Source organism: Saimiri boliviensis, chromosome 21 (assembly GCF_048565385.1).
Source record: "Saimiri boliviensis isolate mSaiBol1 chromosome 21, mSaiBol1.pri, whole genome shotgun sequence".
NCBI classification, from domain to species: domain Eukaryota; kingdom Metazoa; phylum Chordata; class Mammalia; order Primates; family Cebidae; genus Saimiri; species Saimiri boliviensis.
The window spans coordinates 9,501,039-9,513,889 of NC_133469.1; the positions used below are offsets into that span (position 1 = coordinate 9,501,039).

Below are 12,851 nucleotides of genomic sequence, written 5' to 3' on the forward strand. Positions count from 1 at the left end.
AAGTGCTGGGAATACAAGTGTTAGCCACCACGCCCAGCCCAGTTAACACTTTTTATTGTCCTAACAGGAGAGGGGGCAAGTGCAACTGGCATCTACTGGGTAGAGATCAGGGGTGATAAACATCCTCCAATGGGCAGCACAGACCTCTACAAACAAGAGTGATCTGGTCCAAAATATCAGTACTGCTGCTCTTAGGAAGCCCCAGTCTACCTTCCCTGAGATTTGGTGTTTCCATCCCTAACATGGGGACTATGGAGCTGTCACATTTTTCATGAGAACCCAGTGAGTTGACAGACATGATCCTCCTTTCAGGAAAAGACACAGTCCTGCAGAGATCATCATGGAGGGTTTATTATTGGGAATAAATTAAGATGGAAGCCCCAGCAAAGCGGGGCGGGGTGAGGTGACACAGGTTGCCAATCTGTGTCCAAAGTGGGACGACACAGGCTCCACACAGGAGGAGGGCTCCAGGGTGAGCATGGCACCTGGCAGGGCCTGGCTCAAGGGGGCTGGGCTTGGTCCAGAAGTGTGGCACAGGAAGGGGAGGGAGGGCAGGGTTCCTACCAGCTACCTCAGTCTTGGGGAGGGGGAAGGGTTAGGAACGTCCAGCAGAGGGACGGGGTTAGGACCCATATGGATAGTCCTCACACAGCCCACGGAGCTCACCCTGTTTCTACCACCTCCTACCCTGCCTGGAGCCCCCACACTCTCTTACATATACACATCTCAGCTCCCCATGTTTGCCCACTCCCCCAGACTTTTTTTCCTCTCTCTTTCCTTCCCAACCCTCTCTTCCCCCACAGTCTTACCCCTCTGCATGTCCCCACCACAGTCTCACCAGTTCCAAGCCTGAGCCCTGTGTAGTAGGACTGGGCTGGCCCAAGCTGGCATCCCTTCAAGCGAGGTTCTTAGGTTCTCTCCCTGGATTAGCTTCCACGCCTGCTGCCTAAAGCTGCAGCGCTGGTGCCATTGAGTGGAGGCAGGGGAGCTGAGTGGGGAAACTAGGTATTCCACGAAGAAATGAGGGCCTGGGAGACTCAGGACAGGCAACTATTGTCATGCCTGACTCTAGTGGCGGGCGGAGTGCTGCGCAGTGCAAAGGCACTGGGGTCCAGCAGAGGATGCCCCTGAGCTGGGGAGAGTGGGCTCGAGTGAGTTGGCTTGACACGGAGAGCAAGCCCTGGGTCGGCGGCAGCAACTCGTCCAGGCACCCGGGTGCCCCAACTCCACTGCCAGCGTCCTCCCAGAGCACCTGGGGCCTCTGTTGGGAAGTCCCAGGCTGCAGAGGGATGGCCCAGAGGGCCAAGAGGCCAGCCTCCCTCTGCCTTGGGAGTCTCCCAGCTAGGCGGGCTGGGGGAAGGCATCCGGTGCTGCCCGCCGGTCCCCTCCGGCTCAGACCTCGGGGCCGCCGAAGGCCAGGTTGTCGCGCACCATCAGCGTCTTGCGGAGGTCGCGGTCCACCAGGGGGCGCTGCATGCGCCACTTGTGCGCTTCCTGCAGACCCGGCTCGAAGTAGTAAATGCAGGCGCCGAAGCCCACCAGAATGAGGACGGAGATGACCAAGTAGACCGGCACGAACCAGTCCAGGAAGTGTGGCATCGCGGCGGCCTTGGCTGCGGAGACACAGGGTGGGTGAGGGCCAGCAGAGGTGCCCCTTGTCCCGCCCACCCAGAGGGAGACCCGCAGGCTTCACAGAACCAGAGGCCCAAGCATCACTTTACAGATGGGGAGACTGACGTCCAGAAGAGCAAGGGCGGGTGAATGGCTCATCAAGACCACATGGTGACTCCTGGGCAAGCACAGAGCTGTCCCGATGCCATGGGGACACCCAACTCCTATTCACACTTTAAGAAGGAGACTTAGGCCACACATGGTGGCTCATGCCTGTAATTCCAGCACTTTGAGAGGCCAAGGCAGGCAGATCACCTGAGGTCAGGAGTTCGAGACCAGCCTGACCAATATGATGAAACCTCATTTCTACTAAAACAACAAAAATTAGCCAGGCATGATGGCATTTGCCTGTAATCCCAGCTACTTGGGAGGCTGAGGCAGGAGAAACTCTTGAGCCTGGGAGGTGGAGGTTGCAGTGAGCTGAGACAGCACCACTGCACTCCAGCCTGAGTGACACAGTGAGACTGTTTCAAGAAAGAAAAAAAATATATAGATCATCTCCTCCAGGGATAGGATGACGCAGGGCCCATTGAACCCACCCCCAACTTTCCCTAGTTATAAGAAAGGGGTGGGGTGAGGAGCCCACTTCTGCCTGCCCAGCAGGGAGAGCACTATTTGAGTACTTCCACAAACCTCACAACAGACCTATGGGACAAGTGTCACTATCCACATTTTACAGATGAAGAAATTGAGGCCCAGACAGGCTCACTAACTTGCCCTGGGTTACCCAACTGGAAAAAGCTAGACTCCAAACCCCAGCGATGTCCTGAGGCTTTCACCCTCCAAGGCAGGGAAAGGCACATGAGCAGGATGAAATGAGAAGATGCCCACTTTGCTTCTGGGAATGGAAGCAGGGGGATAAATGGAAAGAACTCCAGGCAGGTTGGAGAGATGCCCTAGCTCCTCTGACCTCTGTCTCCAAACTCCAGCTCCTCTTGTCTCTCTACTCCCAGGTGGGACTGTGAGGGGAGCTATGACCCCAGGGGAGGGAGAGATGCTGCTTTCTGACCTACATCCATCCAGAGCCCCTCTCCCACCCCTATTTGTGGAAGAGTAAAATGAAGAGTGCACTGATTGTCCAAAGTGACTGGCATAGCCAAGGCAGGGGAGCTTGTAGGACCCAGCACCTCTTAACCAGCTGCCTTTCTGGGGAGGCGGAGAGAGTACAGGATTGCCTGGTGCTGCCAGGGTTGGCGAAGGTAGGGAAGGAGCTCCCAGGCAGGATAGCTGCTCCAGTCTGACCTGACTGTGTTCAAGGTGACTCATGCCCCCTGCCCAGGCCCAGCCAGGCCCCCAAACATGCGAATGGGGGACTGGGGCAGAACAGAAGCCATTTCAGCTGCAATGCTAGGGGCTGTGGAATAGAGACCAAGTGCCCCCAACCTCTCCCAGCCCTGTGCACAAAATCCCAGGCATTCTGAGGACTCCTTGGTTTGATTTCTCAGGGAACTGGCCTAGGTGGAAAAGCAACACACTCACTGACCTCCTGTGTGACTTTGGCCCCTTCTTCACCCTCTCTGGGACTCAGGGTTCCCTATGCACAGTGACAGGGTGGAGAGGGGGTTGCCAGATGATCTACATGGAATTTTACAGCCTCATTTCAGCCAAAGTCCTGAGACAGTATGAGTCTGCAGAGCCCCTCTCCCTACCTCCCAAGCCATTGGCACCATTTGGTGCCCTCCGTGTGCCCAAAGACCCACCTCACGCCCTGCAGATGCCAGTTCCGGGGGCTCTGCGCTGAGCACACCGCTTCAGCCTGAGCAGCTCAGCGTCGGCCCGTGGACTCATTCGCAGCTGCTGTCCCCAGAGACACTGCCATCTGTGGCCGCCCTGAATGCTGGAGGCAGAGATAGGGCAAGGCCAATGCCCCCCACGGGAGACGGAGCTTCTCACACCCGGAAACTCTGAGTGGGCCAGGAGGGGGCAGTCCTGGACTAGCTCAACATCCTGGGACCTCTCCCTGCCCATCAGAGACCCTCCCCACTAGTCCCCACTCTCAGGATGGCAGGAGGTGGGACCTGTCTCAGCCAATCAGCAGCCTGGCAGAGCAAGGGCTTTATCCTCCGTTGTCCTGGCAACCAGCCTTCTCTTCTGGATCCCTGGTACTGTGCACGTGGTACAGCAGATGACAGGGCGGCAGGACAGGGGGAATGTGGGGAGGACAAGTCACCCAGCAGGCTGCTGCATCCCAAGCCCAGTGGGCCTAGAGAGGAGAGGATCGTGGCTGATAACTCTGAGGGACTAAGCATTTGGGAGCAGAGAGAGACTGGGGTCTTTAGCAAGTGGGTAGGGACACAGAATCAGTGACTAGCAGAGCAGAGCCAAGGGGATTATATGTTATAGAAAAAAGAACCAAGACCAAGACTGAGTGTTCAGACACATTGGCTCAAACATTTACTATGTCCCAGACACTGTTTTCAATGCTTTGATTATATTAACTCATTTGATTCTCATTCACTGATACACAGCAAGAAAGTAGCAATGCCAGGGTCAGAGCCCTAGCCTGGCTTCATGACCCTCGAAAGTAGCTGCCCCTCCCCATTCTGCCTTATCTACCCACAGCACCCCCGGCTGGTATAGAGCCAACATAGGCACCGAGCATTCCCATCTGCCAGGCTAGCCCCACACATCACTTCCTGCAGTACTCCCAGCTCACTTGGTGTTGAGACCCCATTTTGGGATGAGGCAGAGGGGTGAAGCTGCTGGCCTTCCCTTTCTCCCAGAGCCCTCAGCTTCTCAGTGACTAAGCTGGAATTCAAAGCCAAGGGCTGACCTTGGGGGTGGGATCCACCTCCCCAAGCACGGATCCCCCCTACCTGCCCCCGCCATAGACAAGGTGTCTGCAATGTATTGAGGGCTATTGTCTCAGGAGGAGAGCACAGCCCAAGGGCCCATGGGGTGGGGCGGGGAAGAGGCTTCCAGGAACCACCTCCCTCAGGAATCTGTTCCCAATGGGGAGTGGGGAAAGGCTCTGGGTGAGGTGGCTTCAGGACCTAGGTCCCCCACCACAGACACTTCTGGGGAACATCTAGAGGCTCTTCAAGTATGACAGGTCCTTTCCAGCATATGTGGGGTAAGGGGGGTGATTGTGAGTTCAAAGAGGGCTTGTTTTGTTTTGTTTTTTGAGACAAGGTCTTACTCTTTCACTCAGGCTGGAGCACAGTGGTGTGATCATGGCTCACTGCAGCCTCTGCCTCTTGGGCTCAGGTGATACTCCCACCTCAGCCTCCCGAGTAGCCGGGACCACAAATGCATGCCACTATGCCCAGCTGATTTTTGTACTTTTTGTAGAGACAAGATTTTGCCAGGTTGCCCAAGCTGGTCTTGAACTCCTGGCCTCAAGCTAACCTCCTGACTCAGCCTCCCAAAGTGCTGGGATTACAGACGTGAGCCACCACCTGGCCAAACTATTTTTTAACATTTTGGGGTGGAAGAGCAGAGGAATTGGGGGAAGAATTACAAAGGGGTTAGCTGGGCGCCATGGCTCACACCTGTAATCCCAGCTTTTTTTTTTTTGAGACTGAGTTTCACTCATGTGCAATGGTGTAATCTCAGCTCACCACAACTTCCACCTCCTGGGTTCAAGCGATTCTCCTGCCTCAGCCTCCCGATCCCAGCATTTTGGGAGGCTCAAGTGGGTGGATCATGAGGTCAAGAGATCGAGACCATCCTGGCCAACATGGTGAAACCCCATCTCTACTACAAATACAAAAATTAGCTGGGCGTGGCGGTATTGTGCCTGTAATCCCAGCTACTTGGGAGGCTGAGGCAGGAGAATGACTTGAACCCCAGAGGCAGAGGCTGCAGTAAACCAAGATCACACTACTGCACTCCAGCCTGGGCGACGACTCCATCTCAAAAAAAAAAAAAAAAAAAAAAAAAAGCTGGGCGCGGTGGCTCAAGCCTGTAATCCCAGCACTTTGGGAGGCCGAGGCGGGTGGATCACGAGGTCAAGAGATCGAGACCATCCCAGTCAACATAGTGAAACCCCGTCTCTACTAAAAAATACAAAAAATTAGCTGGGCATGGTGGCGCGTGCCTGTAATCCCAGCTACTCAGGAGGCTGAGGCAGGAGAATTGCCTGAACCCGGGAGGCGGAGGTTGCGGTGAGCCGAGATCGCGCCATTGCACTCCAGCCTGGGTAACAAGAGCGAAACTCCGTCTCAAAAAAAAAAAAAAAAAAAAAAAGGCAGGAGTGGCTGGGTGTGGTGGCTCATGCCCATAATCCCAGCACTTTGGGAGGTCAAGGCAGGTGGATCACGAGGTCAGGAGATCGAGACCATCCTGGTCAACATGGTGAAACCCCGTTACTAAAAATACAAAAATTAGCTGGGCATGGTGGTGTGCGCCTGTAGTCCCAGCTAGTTGGGAGGCTGAGGCAGGAGACTTGCTTGAACCCAGGAGGCGGAGGTTGCGGTGAGCCGAGATCACGCCATTGCACTCCAGCCTGGGTAACGAGAGCGAAACTCCATCTCAGAAAACAACAACAACAACAACAACAACAACAACAAAGGCAGGAGTAAAGTTTTTGGGATATGTTCAGTGTCTTAATGGTGATGGTGGCTTTTTAGGTATATACATATGTCAAACTTATCAAATTGTACCCTTGAAATATGTGTAGTTGATTACATATGTCCCTTATACCTCAATCTGTAAAATATGTGATCCATGGCCTGTGGGTATTGTTTTAGCCACTGATTCCTTATTCAGACGAAAGCTCATGAGAAGCTCAATACATAATAGGGATAAAGCTGAGCTTGCTTCCGTTCAGTGATGGGGTAGGGGTGGGGGTTCTGGACCCCACCCACTCAGAATCCCCCTGTCCCTCATAGGGCCCCAAGTCATCTCCCTAGGGCTCCACAGAAGCCATTTTTAAAAACACTGGCCCAGAGGACTCTGATGACCCTGCCAGCTTGGGTGTTTAGGGTGTAAGAACCTCAGGCCTCAATCTGGTCTCCTGCCCATCCCTACCCTTCATCACATATGGATCCTACACACAGTTACTTTCTGTCTCACTGCTCATGTCTCAGCCAATGATCAGATCCCGGTGAAGTGGAGTACAGCACCCCAGGGACATAGCTCACCTTCCCTGGGGCTCCTGCTGCTCCTGATGGCCACTCTAACTGCGGAGTCTTGTTTGTTGTTACCACTGGTAACTCCCTGAAGCAGAATGGTCCCTCTGGGACCAGGTCTCCAGGGCAGGCACTCAGCACATGCTGCCCGAATGGGTCTTAGCCCAGTGTCCCCTGGAAAGTCCACACCAGAATCCAAAGTCTTTTCCCAGCCCACCCTTCTCTAAGGGTCTCAGTCTCCGGGAGCTGAATCACCTCCATGGCCTCACCTCCTCCACTGTTCTCCTCACTTCATCTGCCACCGCCACCGGCCTCCTTGCTATACCTCGGAAGTGCCAGGAGTGCTTCCCACTCAGGGCTCTGCACGTGTACTGCCTTCTTCCTAAGGCCTCTTCTTCATCATACCTAATGGGCCCCTCTCTCACTGAATTCAAGCATCTGCTCAAACGTCACCTTAGGGAGGCCTCCCTGACCTAAAGTAGCCTCCTTCCACCCATCACTTCCCCTGTCAGCTTTAGTTTATTATTATTATTATTATTATTTTCAGATAGGGTCTTGCTGTGTTGCCCAGACTGGAATGCAGTGGCATGATCTCGGCTCACTGCAACACAAGTTTAAGTAATTCTCCTGCCTCAGCCTCCCAAGTAATTGGGATTACAGGTGCCCACCACCATGCCCAGCTAATTTGTTTGTTTGTTTGTTTTTTGGTTTTGAGACAGAGTTTCATTCTTGTTGCCAAGGCTGGAGCGCAGTGACACAATCTCGGCTCACTGCAACCTCTATCTCCCAGGTTCAAGTGATTCTCCTGTCTCAGCCTCCTGAGTAGCTGGGATTACAAGCATGTGCCACCACATCTGGCTAATTTTGTATTTTTAGTAGAGACCGTTGTTGGTCAGGCTGGTCTCAAACTCCTGACCTCAGGTGATCCACCCTCCTTGGCCTCTGAAAGTGCTAGGATTACAGGTATGAGCCACCGTGCTCGGCATTTTTTTTTTTTTTGAGACAGGGCCTCACTCTATCACCCAGGCTGGAGTGCAGTGGCATGGTCTAGGCTCACTGCAACTTTTACCGCTAGGGTTCAACTGATTTTCCCACCTCAGCCTTCTGAGTAGCTGGGACCAAAGGAGCACATCACCACGCTCAGCTGATTTAAAAATTTTTTTTGTAGAGACAAGGTCTCACCATATTGCCTAGGCTGGCCTCAAACTCCTGGCCTCAAGTGATCCATCCGCCTCAGCCTCCCAAGTGCTGAGTTACAGGCATGAGCCATGGTGTCCAGCTTGCTTTACTTTCTTGTCATAGTGTATGACTAGTTAACTTTTAGGGCCAGGCGCAGTGGCTCACACCTGTAATCCCAGCACTTTGGGAGGCCGAGATGAGCGGATCACCTGAGGTCAGGAGTTCGAGACCAGCCTGACCAACATGGAGAAACCCCATCTCTACTAAGAATACAAAGTTAGTCATGAGTGGTGGTGCATACCTGTAATCCCAGCTACTCTGGAGGCTGAGGCAGGAGAAATCACTTAAACCCGGGAGGCAGAGGTTATGGTGAGCTGAGATCACACCATCGCACTCCAACCTGGGCAACAACAGTGAAACTCTGTCTCAAAAAAACATAACAAAACAAACAAAAAACAAAAAGGACTTTCAGGAAGTCCTCTCCATACCCCATGCCATGAGGAATCAAAGCCCCATCTGTGCTGAGGGCAGGGGCTCTATGGGGCTATTTACTTCCTGATCTTTCTGAGCAAGACATAGTTAGTTTAGTCTGCAGACAGGACTTAGGCTAAACAGTGTCTCTGCTCTCCCCAATATTACAACAACGAGCACACTGTCATCATTGTCTATCCTGCCCCCATCACACTAAGTTGATCAAAAACGTCTGATTCATCTGTCTTCCCAGGGTGGGGCATTGGGTCTGGCATAGGAAATAATAAATGAATGACTACTGAGAATGAACGGATGAATGAAATTAAATTAATAAATAGATAATCAATTTATTAATTACCTACCATGTACCAGGTACTTTTAAGAGTGCTGGACATACAAAGTGACTGTAAGGTCTTTTTTTTTTTTTTTTTTTAACCAAGTAAGATTTTTGTATTCTACGAGACCTAAACAATTTTTGTCAATTAATGGGCAAATGGTCTGAGGTGCCTGACATCCAGGCATCATATACGAGGCCAGACTGGTTTACATAAAAAGAACATTCTTCATTTATGAATAGGCAAAGACCTCTGTAAGGTCTTTTAGGCTGACTGATGGCCCCATGGACATCATGTTAACCTCTATGACCTACACAGACACTCCAGATGAGTTCCTGGAAAATCTGAAGTAGGTAGAAGACCAGGCTGAGATATCCCTAAGGTGTGGGACCCACCTCCCCATCCATTGCTACAAGTCACTCACCCTCATCACCCACTTAAAACCTAACCACCCTTAGCCCGCCCAGCGCCAGTACCCCATCCCACAACAGGCTTTAAAAGGCTTAAAGCCTGTTATCACCTGTCTATTGCAACATGGCCTTTAATTCCTACAAAGACTTCTTACAATTCTCCTATCCTAGCTGTCCGAAAACCAGACAAATTCTACAGACTAGAGCAAGACCACCGCCTCATTAATCAGACTGTACTTCCCATCCACCTGGTTGTACCAACCCCTGTACCCTCCTGTCTTCCATAACCCCTTCCAGAGAAATCATTAGAGAGGCTACAGAAGGTGACAAAGTGGTAAGGCCTGCTATGCCCGTGCTGAGTACAATAGTAATTCCTAACCCTACAAATAAGGGGTTCAATGAAATGACCCACTTGTGTCATGTCAGGATCTCAAGGGGAACAGAGAGGTTTTCATCTCTGTTGGCAAACTGAATTTTGGAAGTAAGGAAAACTAGGGTACAAGTTCCTGTCCAGTTAGTAGGAAGGCAGATGTAAAAGGAAGAACCGGCCGGGCATGGTGGCTCACGCCTGTAATCCCAGCACTTTGGGAGGCCGAGGCGGGTGGATCATGAGGTCAAGAGATCGAGACCATCCTGGTCAACATGGTGAAACTCCGTCTCTACTAAAAATACAAAAAATTAGCTGGGCATGGTGGCACATGCCTGTAATCCCAGCTACTCAGGAGGCTGAGGTAGGAGAATTGCCTGAACCCAGGAGGCGGAGGTTGTGATGAGCCGAGATCGCGCCATTGCACTCCAGCCTGGGTAACAAGAGCAAAACTCCATCTCAAAAAAAAAAAAAAAAAAAAAAAAAAAGGAAGAACCACAGAGGAAAAAAAAGTCCTTGGCTTAGACAGAACTGGAAGTGTAAACTGAAACGATGAGAAGTGTTCTGGGAGGGCTGGGGTCTTGTACCCAGATACCAAGGGAACCAGTAAGGGCTGCAGCTGTTAAAGGTTGTAGCGGGGTTTGGTGGGGTAACTGTGTGGAGAGAGAGCTTTTGTTTTCATGGTGTATGAGAAAGTGTATGGCAGCTATAAGTAACCTTTTTTTTTTTTTTTTTTTTTTGAGACAGTCTCGTTCTGTCGCCAGGCTGGAGTGCGGTGGCAAGATCTCGGCTCACTGAAACCTCCAACTCCCTGATTCAAGCTATTCTCCTGCCTCAGCTTCCTGAGTAGCTGTGATGACAGGTGCCTGCCACAGTACCCAGCTTTTTTTTTTGTATTTTTAGTAGAGGCAGGGTTTCACCATGTTGGCCAGGATGGTCTCTATCTCCTGACCTCGTGATCCACCCACCTTGGCCTCTCAAAGTGCTGGGATTACAGGCGTGAGACACCATAACCAGCCACCATAACCAGCCACCATTTACTTTCATTAACAAGACTGGGTATGAGCAGTCAGGAAGAGGGGTCTGAAGGAGAGTCTGAGCAGCAAGGGGAGGGTCCCCAAGGGTAAAGTGAGAGACAAGGTAAACGCCTGTCTAGACAAGACCTGCTATTGATGTTTTTAAGGCTGCTAGTAATAGGGGAGGCTTTTATATGATGTGCAGATCATATGCTCCTATTTTTTTGGTTAATGTGGGTAGCAGGGCTCTTGAGGTGAAGTGTAAAGAAGCACAAAGGGAGTGGGAGATTTCCTAGGGGGTTATTCTGGACCTGGCTGGACTGGCTGGACACTCTCTAATGGAGTCATGGCTTCTTCCAACCCTTAGTCCTTGATACCTTTCTCCTTCTCTTTTTTTTTTTTTTTTTTTTTTTTTAGACGGAGTTTCACTCTTGTTACCCAGGCTGGAGTGCAATGGCGCAATCTCAGCTCACCGCAACCTCCGCCTCCTGGGTTCAGGCAATTCTCCTGCCTCAGCCTCCTGAGTAGCTGGGATTACAGGCACGCGCCACCATGCCCAGCTAATGTTTTGTATTTTTAGTAGAGACGGGGTTTCACCATGTTGACCAGGATGGTCTCGATCTCTTGACCTCGTGATCCACCCGCCTCGGACTCCCAAAGTGCTGGGATTACAGGCTTGAGCCACCGCGCCCGGCCTTTCTCCTTCTCTTATTTGTACCCTGTGTTTTCCAATTAATCTCTCAATCCTACAAAATCGTATACAAGCGATAACCAATCAGTCAATATGACAAATGCTCCTAACAACCCACAGTATCATCCCTTGCCCCACGATCTCCCAGCAGTCTAAATTCTTTCCCATTTTTAGGTTTCCGTGCCGCTCCCAATCCCACGCAAAGAAGCCCTGAGAAACATCGCCCCATCACTCCTCTGCGCCAGCCTTCCTGATGTTCCGCTGCCACTCTTCTTTTCCCTTTAAGAGACAGGAATGTAAGGTCTTTTAGGCTGACTGAAGGCACCATTGCCATCATGTTAATCTCTGTGACCTGCACAGACACTCCAGATGAGTTCCTGGAAAATCTGAAGTAACTGGAAGACCATGAAAAGAGGAAGAAATCATCAACCCCTGGAACACCTACTTAACTTTGAGACATTCCCCACCCCAATTGTTAATGCCATTGGACTTTGGGCAACCTTGTGACTCCACATCCTATGACCCCCCTCCCAGTTTGCAAAAAACCGCCCTAAACTGTAAGTTCTGTAACTTTTCACTGCCCACCCCAAACCTATAAAACCAACTCCTTTCCCACCGCCCTCGGCTGACTGTCTTTTCGGAATCAGCCCGTCCGCACCCAGGTGAATAAACAGCCATGTTGATTACACAAGGCCTGTTTGGAGGGCTGTCTTCGTTCAGAGCGCACGTTTTAACAGTGACAAAAGTCTCTAACCTCTTGTTTCTTACATTCTAGATGGAGAGACAATAAACAGGTAATTATACAGCTGTTGGGAGAACCAGTCCGCTATGGGCCCTGAGGGCCCCTGCACAAGACCCTGACAGCTTTGTACTCAGGCTGGATTTGCAGCAAGGAACCTTGAAACAGAAGGTAAAGTCTCCGACTGGACGGAGAACAGCATGCTTACCACGCACTATTAAAGCAGTCAACTGGCAGGGCCTGCTGGTGTGCGCCGGGAGTCCCAGCTACTCAGGAGGCTGAGGCAGGAATTACTTGAGCCCAGGAGTTCGAAGCTGTAGTGAGCTATGATATGTCACTATACTCCAGCCTGGGCAACACAGTGACACTCCTAAAAAAAGAAAGAAAAAAAAAAAAAAAAAAAAGGCCAGGTACGGTGGCTCACGCCTGTACTCCCAGCACTTTGGGAGGCCGAGACGGGCAGATTACTTGAGGCCAGGAGTTTGAGACCAGCTTGGACAACTTAGAGAAACCCCGTCTCTATTAACAATACAAAAATTAGCCAGGCGTGGTGGCGCGCGCCTGTAATCCCAGCTCCTCGGGAGCCTGAGACGGAAGAATCGCTTGAACCCGGGAGGCAAAGGTTGCAGTGAGCCCAGGTGGCGCCATTGCATTGCAGCCTGGGGAACAGAGGGAGACTCCTTCTCAAAAAAAAAGTACTGTGAGCATGAATGAACGAAAGAAATCACTAAAAACCTGCTTACTGTGGAGCGTGGGACAAAAGACCTGTCCACCAGGTGTTCCACGGGTGACGCTGGAACGCCCCTCAGAAAACGAGACAGGCGTTCGGTTCCTTTAAGAGGAGGCCCCGTCCCGCCACGCGAAGCCCCGCCCTTAAGGAGGCACGTGCCCCCAGGCCAC

The 12,851-nt window shown here is 51.6% G+C and overlaps 1 protein-coding gene across 1 annotated transcript; it reads right to left on the reverse strand.

Moving 5' to 3' along the window:
* Positions 1-329: 329 nt before the first annotated feature.
* SMIM45 (small integral membrane protein 45) lies at positions 330-4,411 on the reverse strand. The gene is made up of 2 exons (XM_074391272.1): positions 3,372-4,411; positions 330-1,613 (listed from the first exon to the last, which is right to left on the reverse strand). Exon 2 carries the CDS (start codon positions 1,597-1,599, stop codon positions 1,393-1,395), a length of 207 nt encoding a protein of 68 aa, XP_074247373.1. The 5' UTR covers positions 1,600-1,613; positions 3,372-4,411; the 3' UTR covers positions 330-1,392.
* Between the last annotated feature and the right edge of the window lie 8,440 nt (positions 4,412-12,851).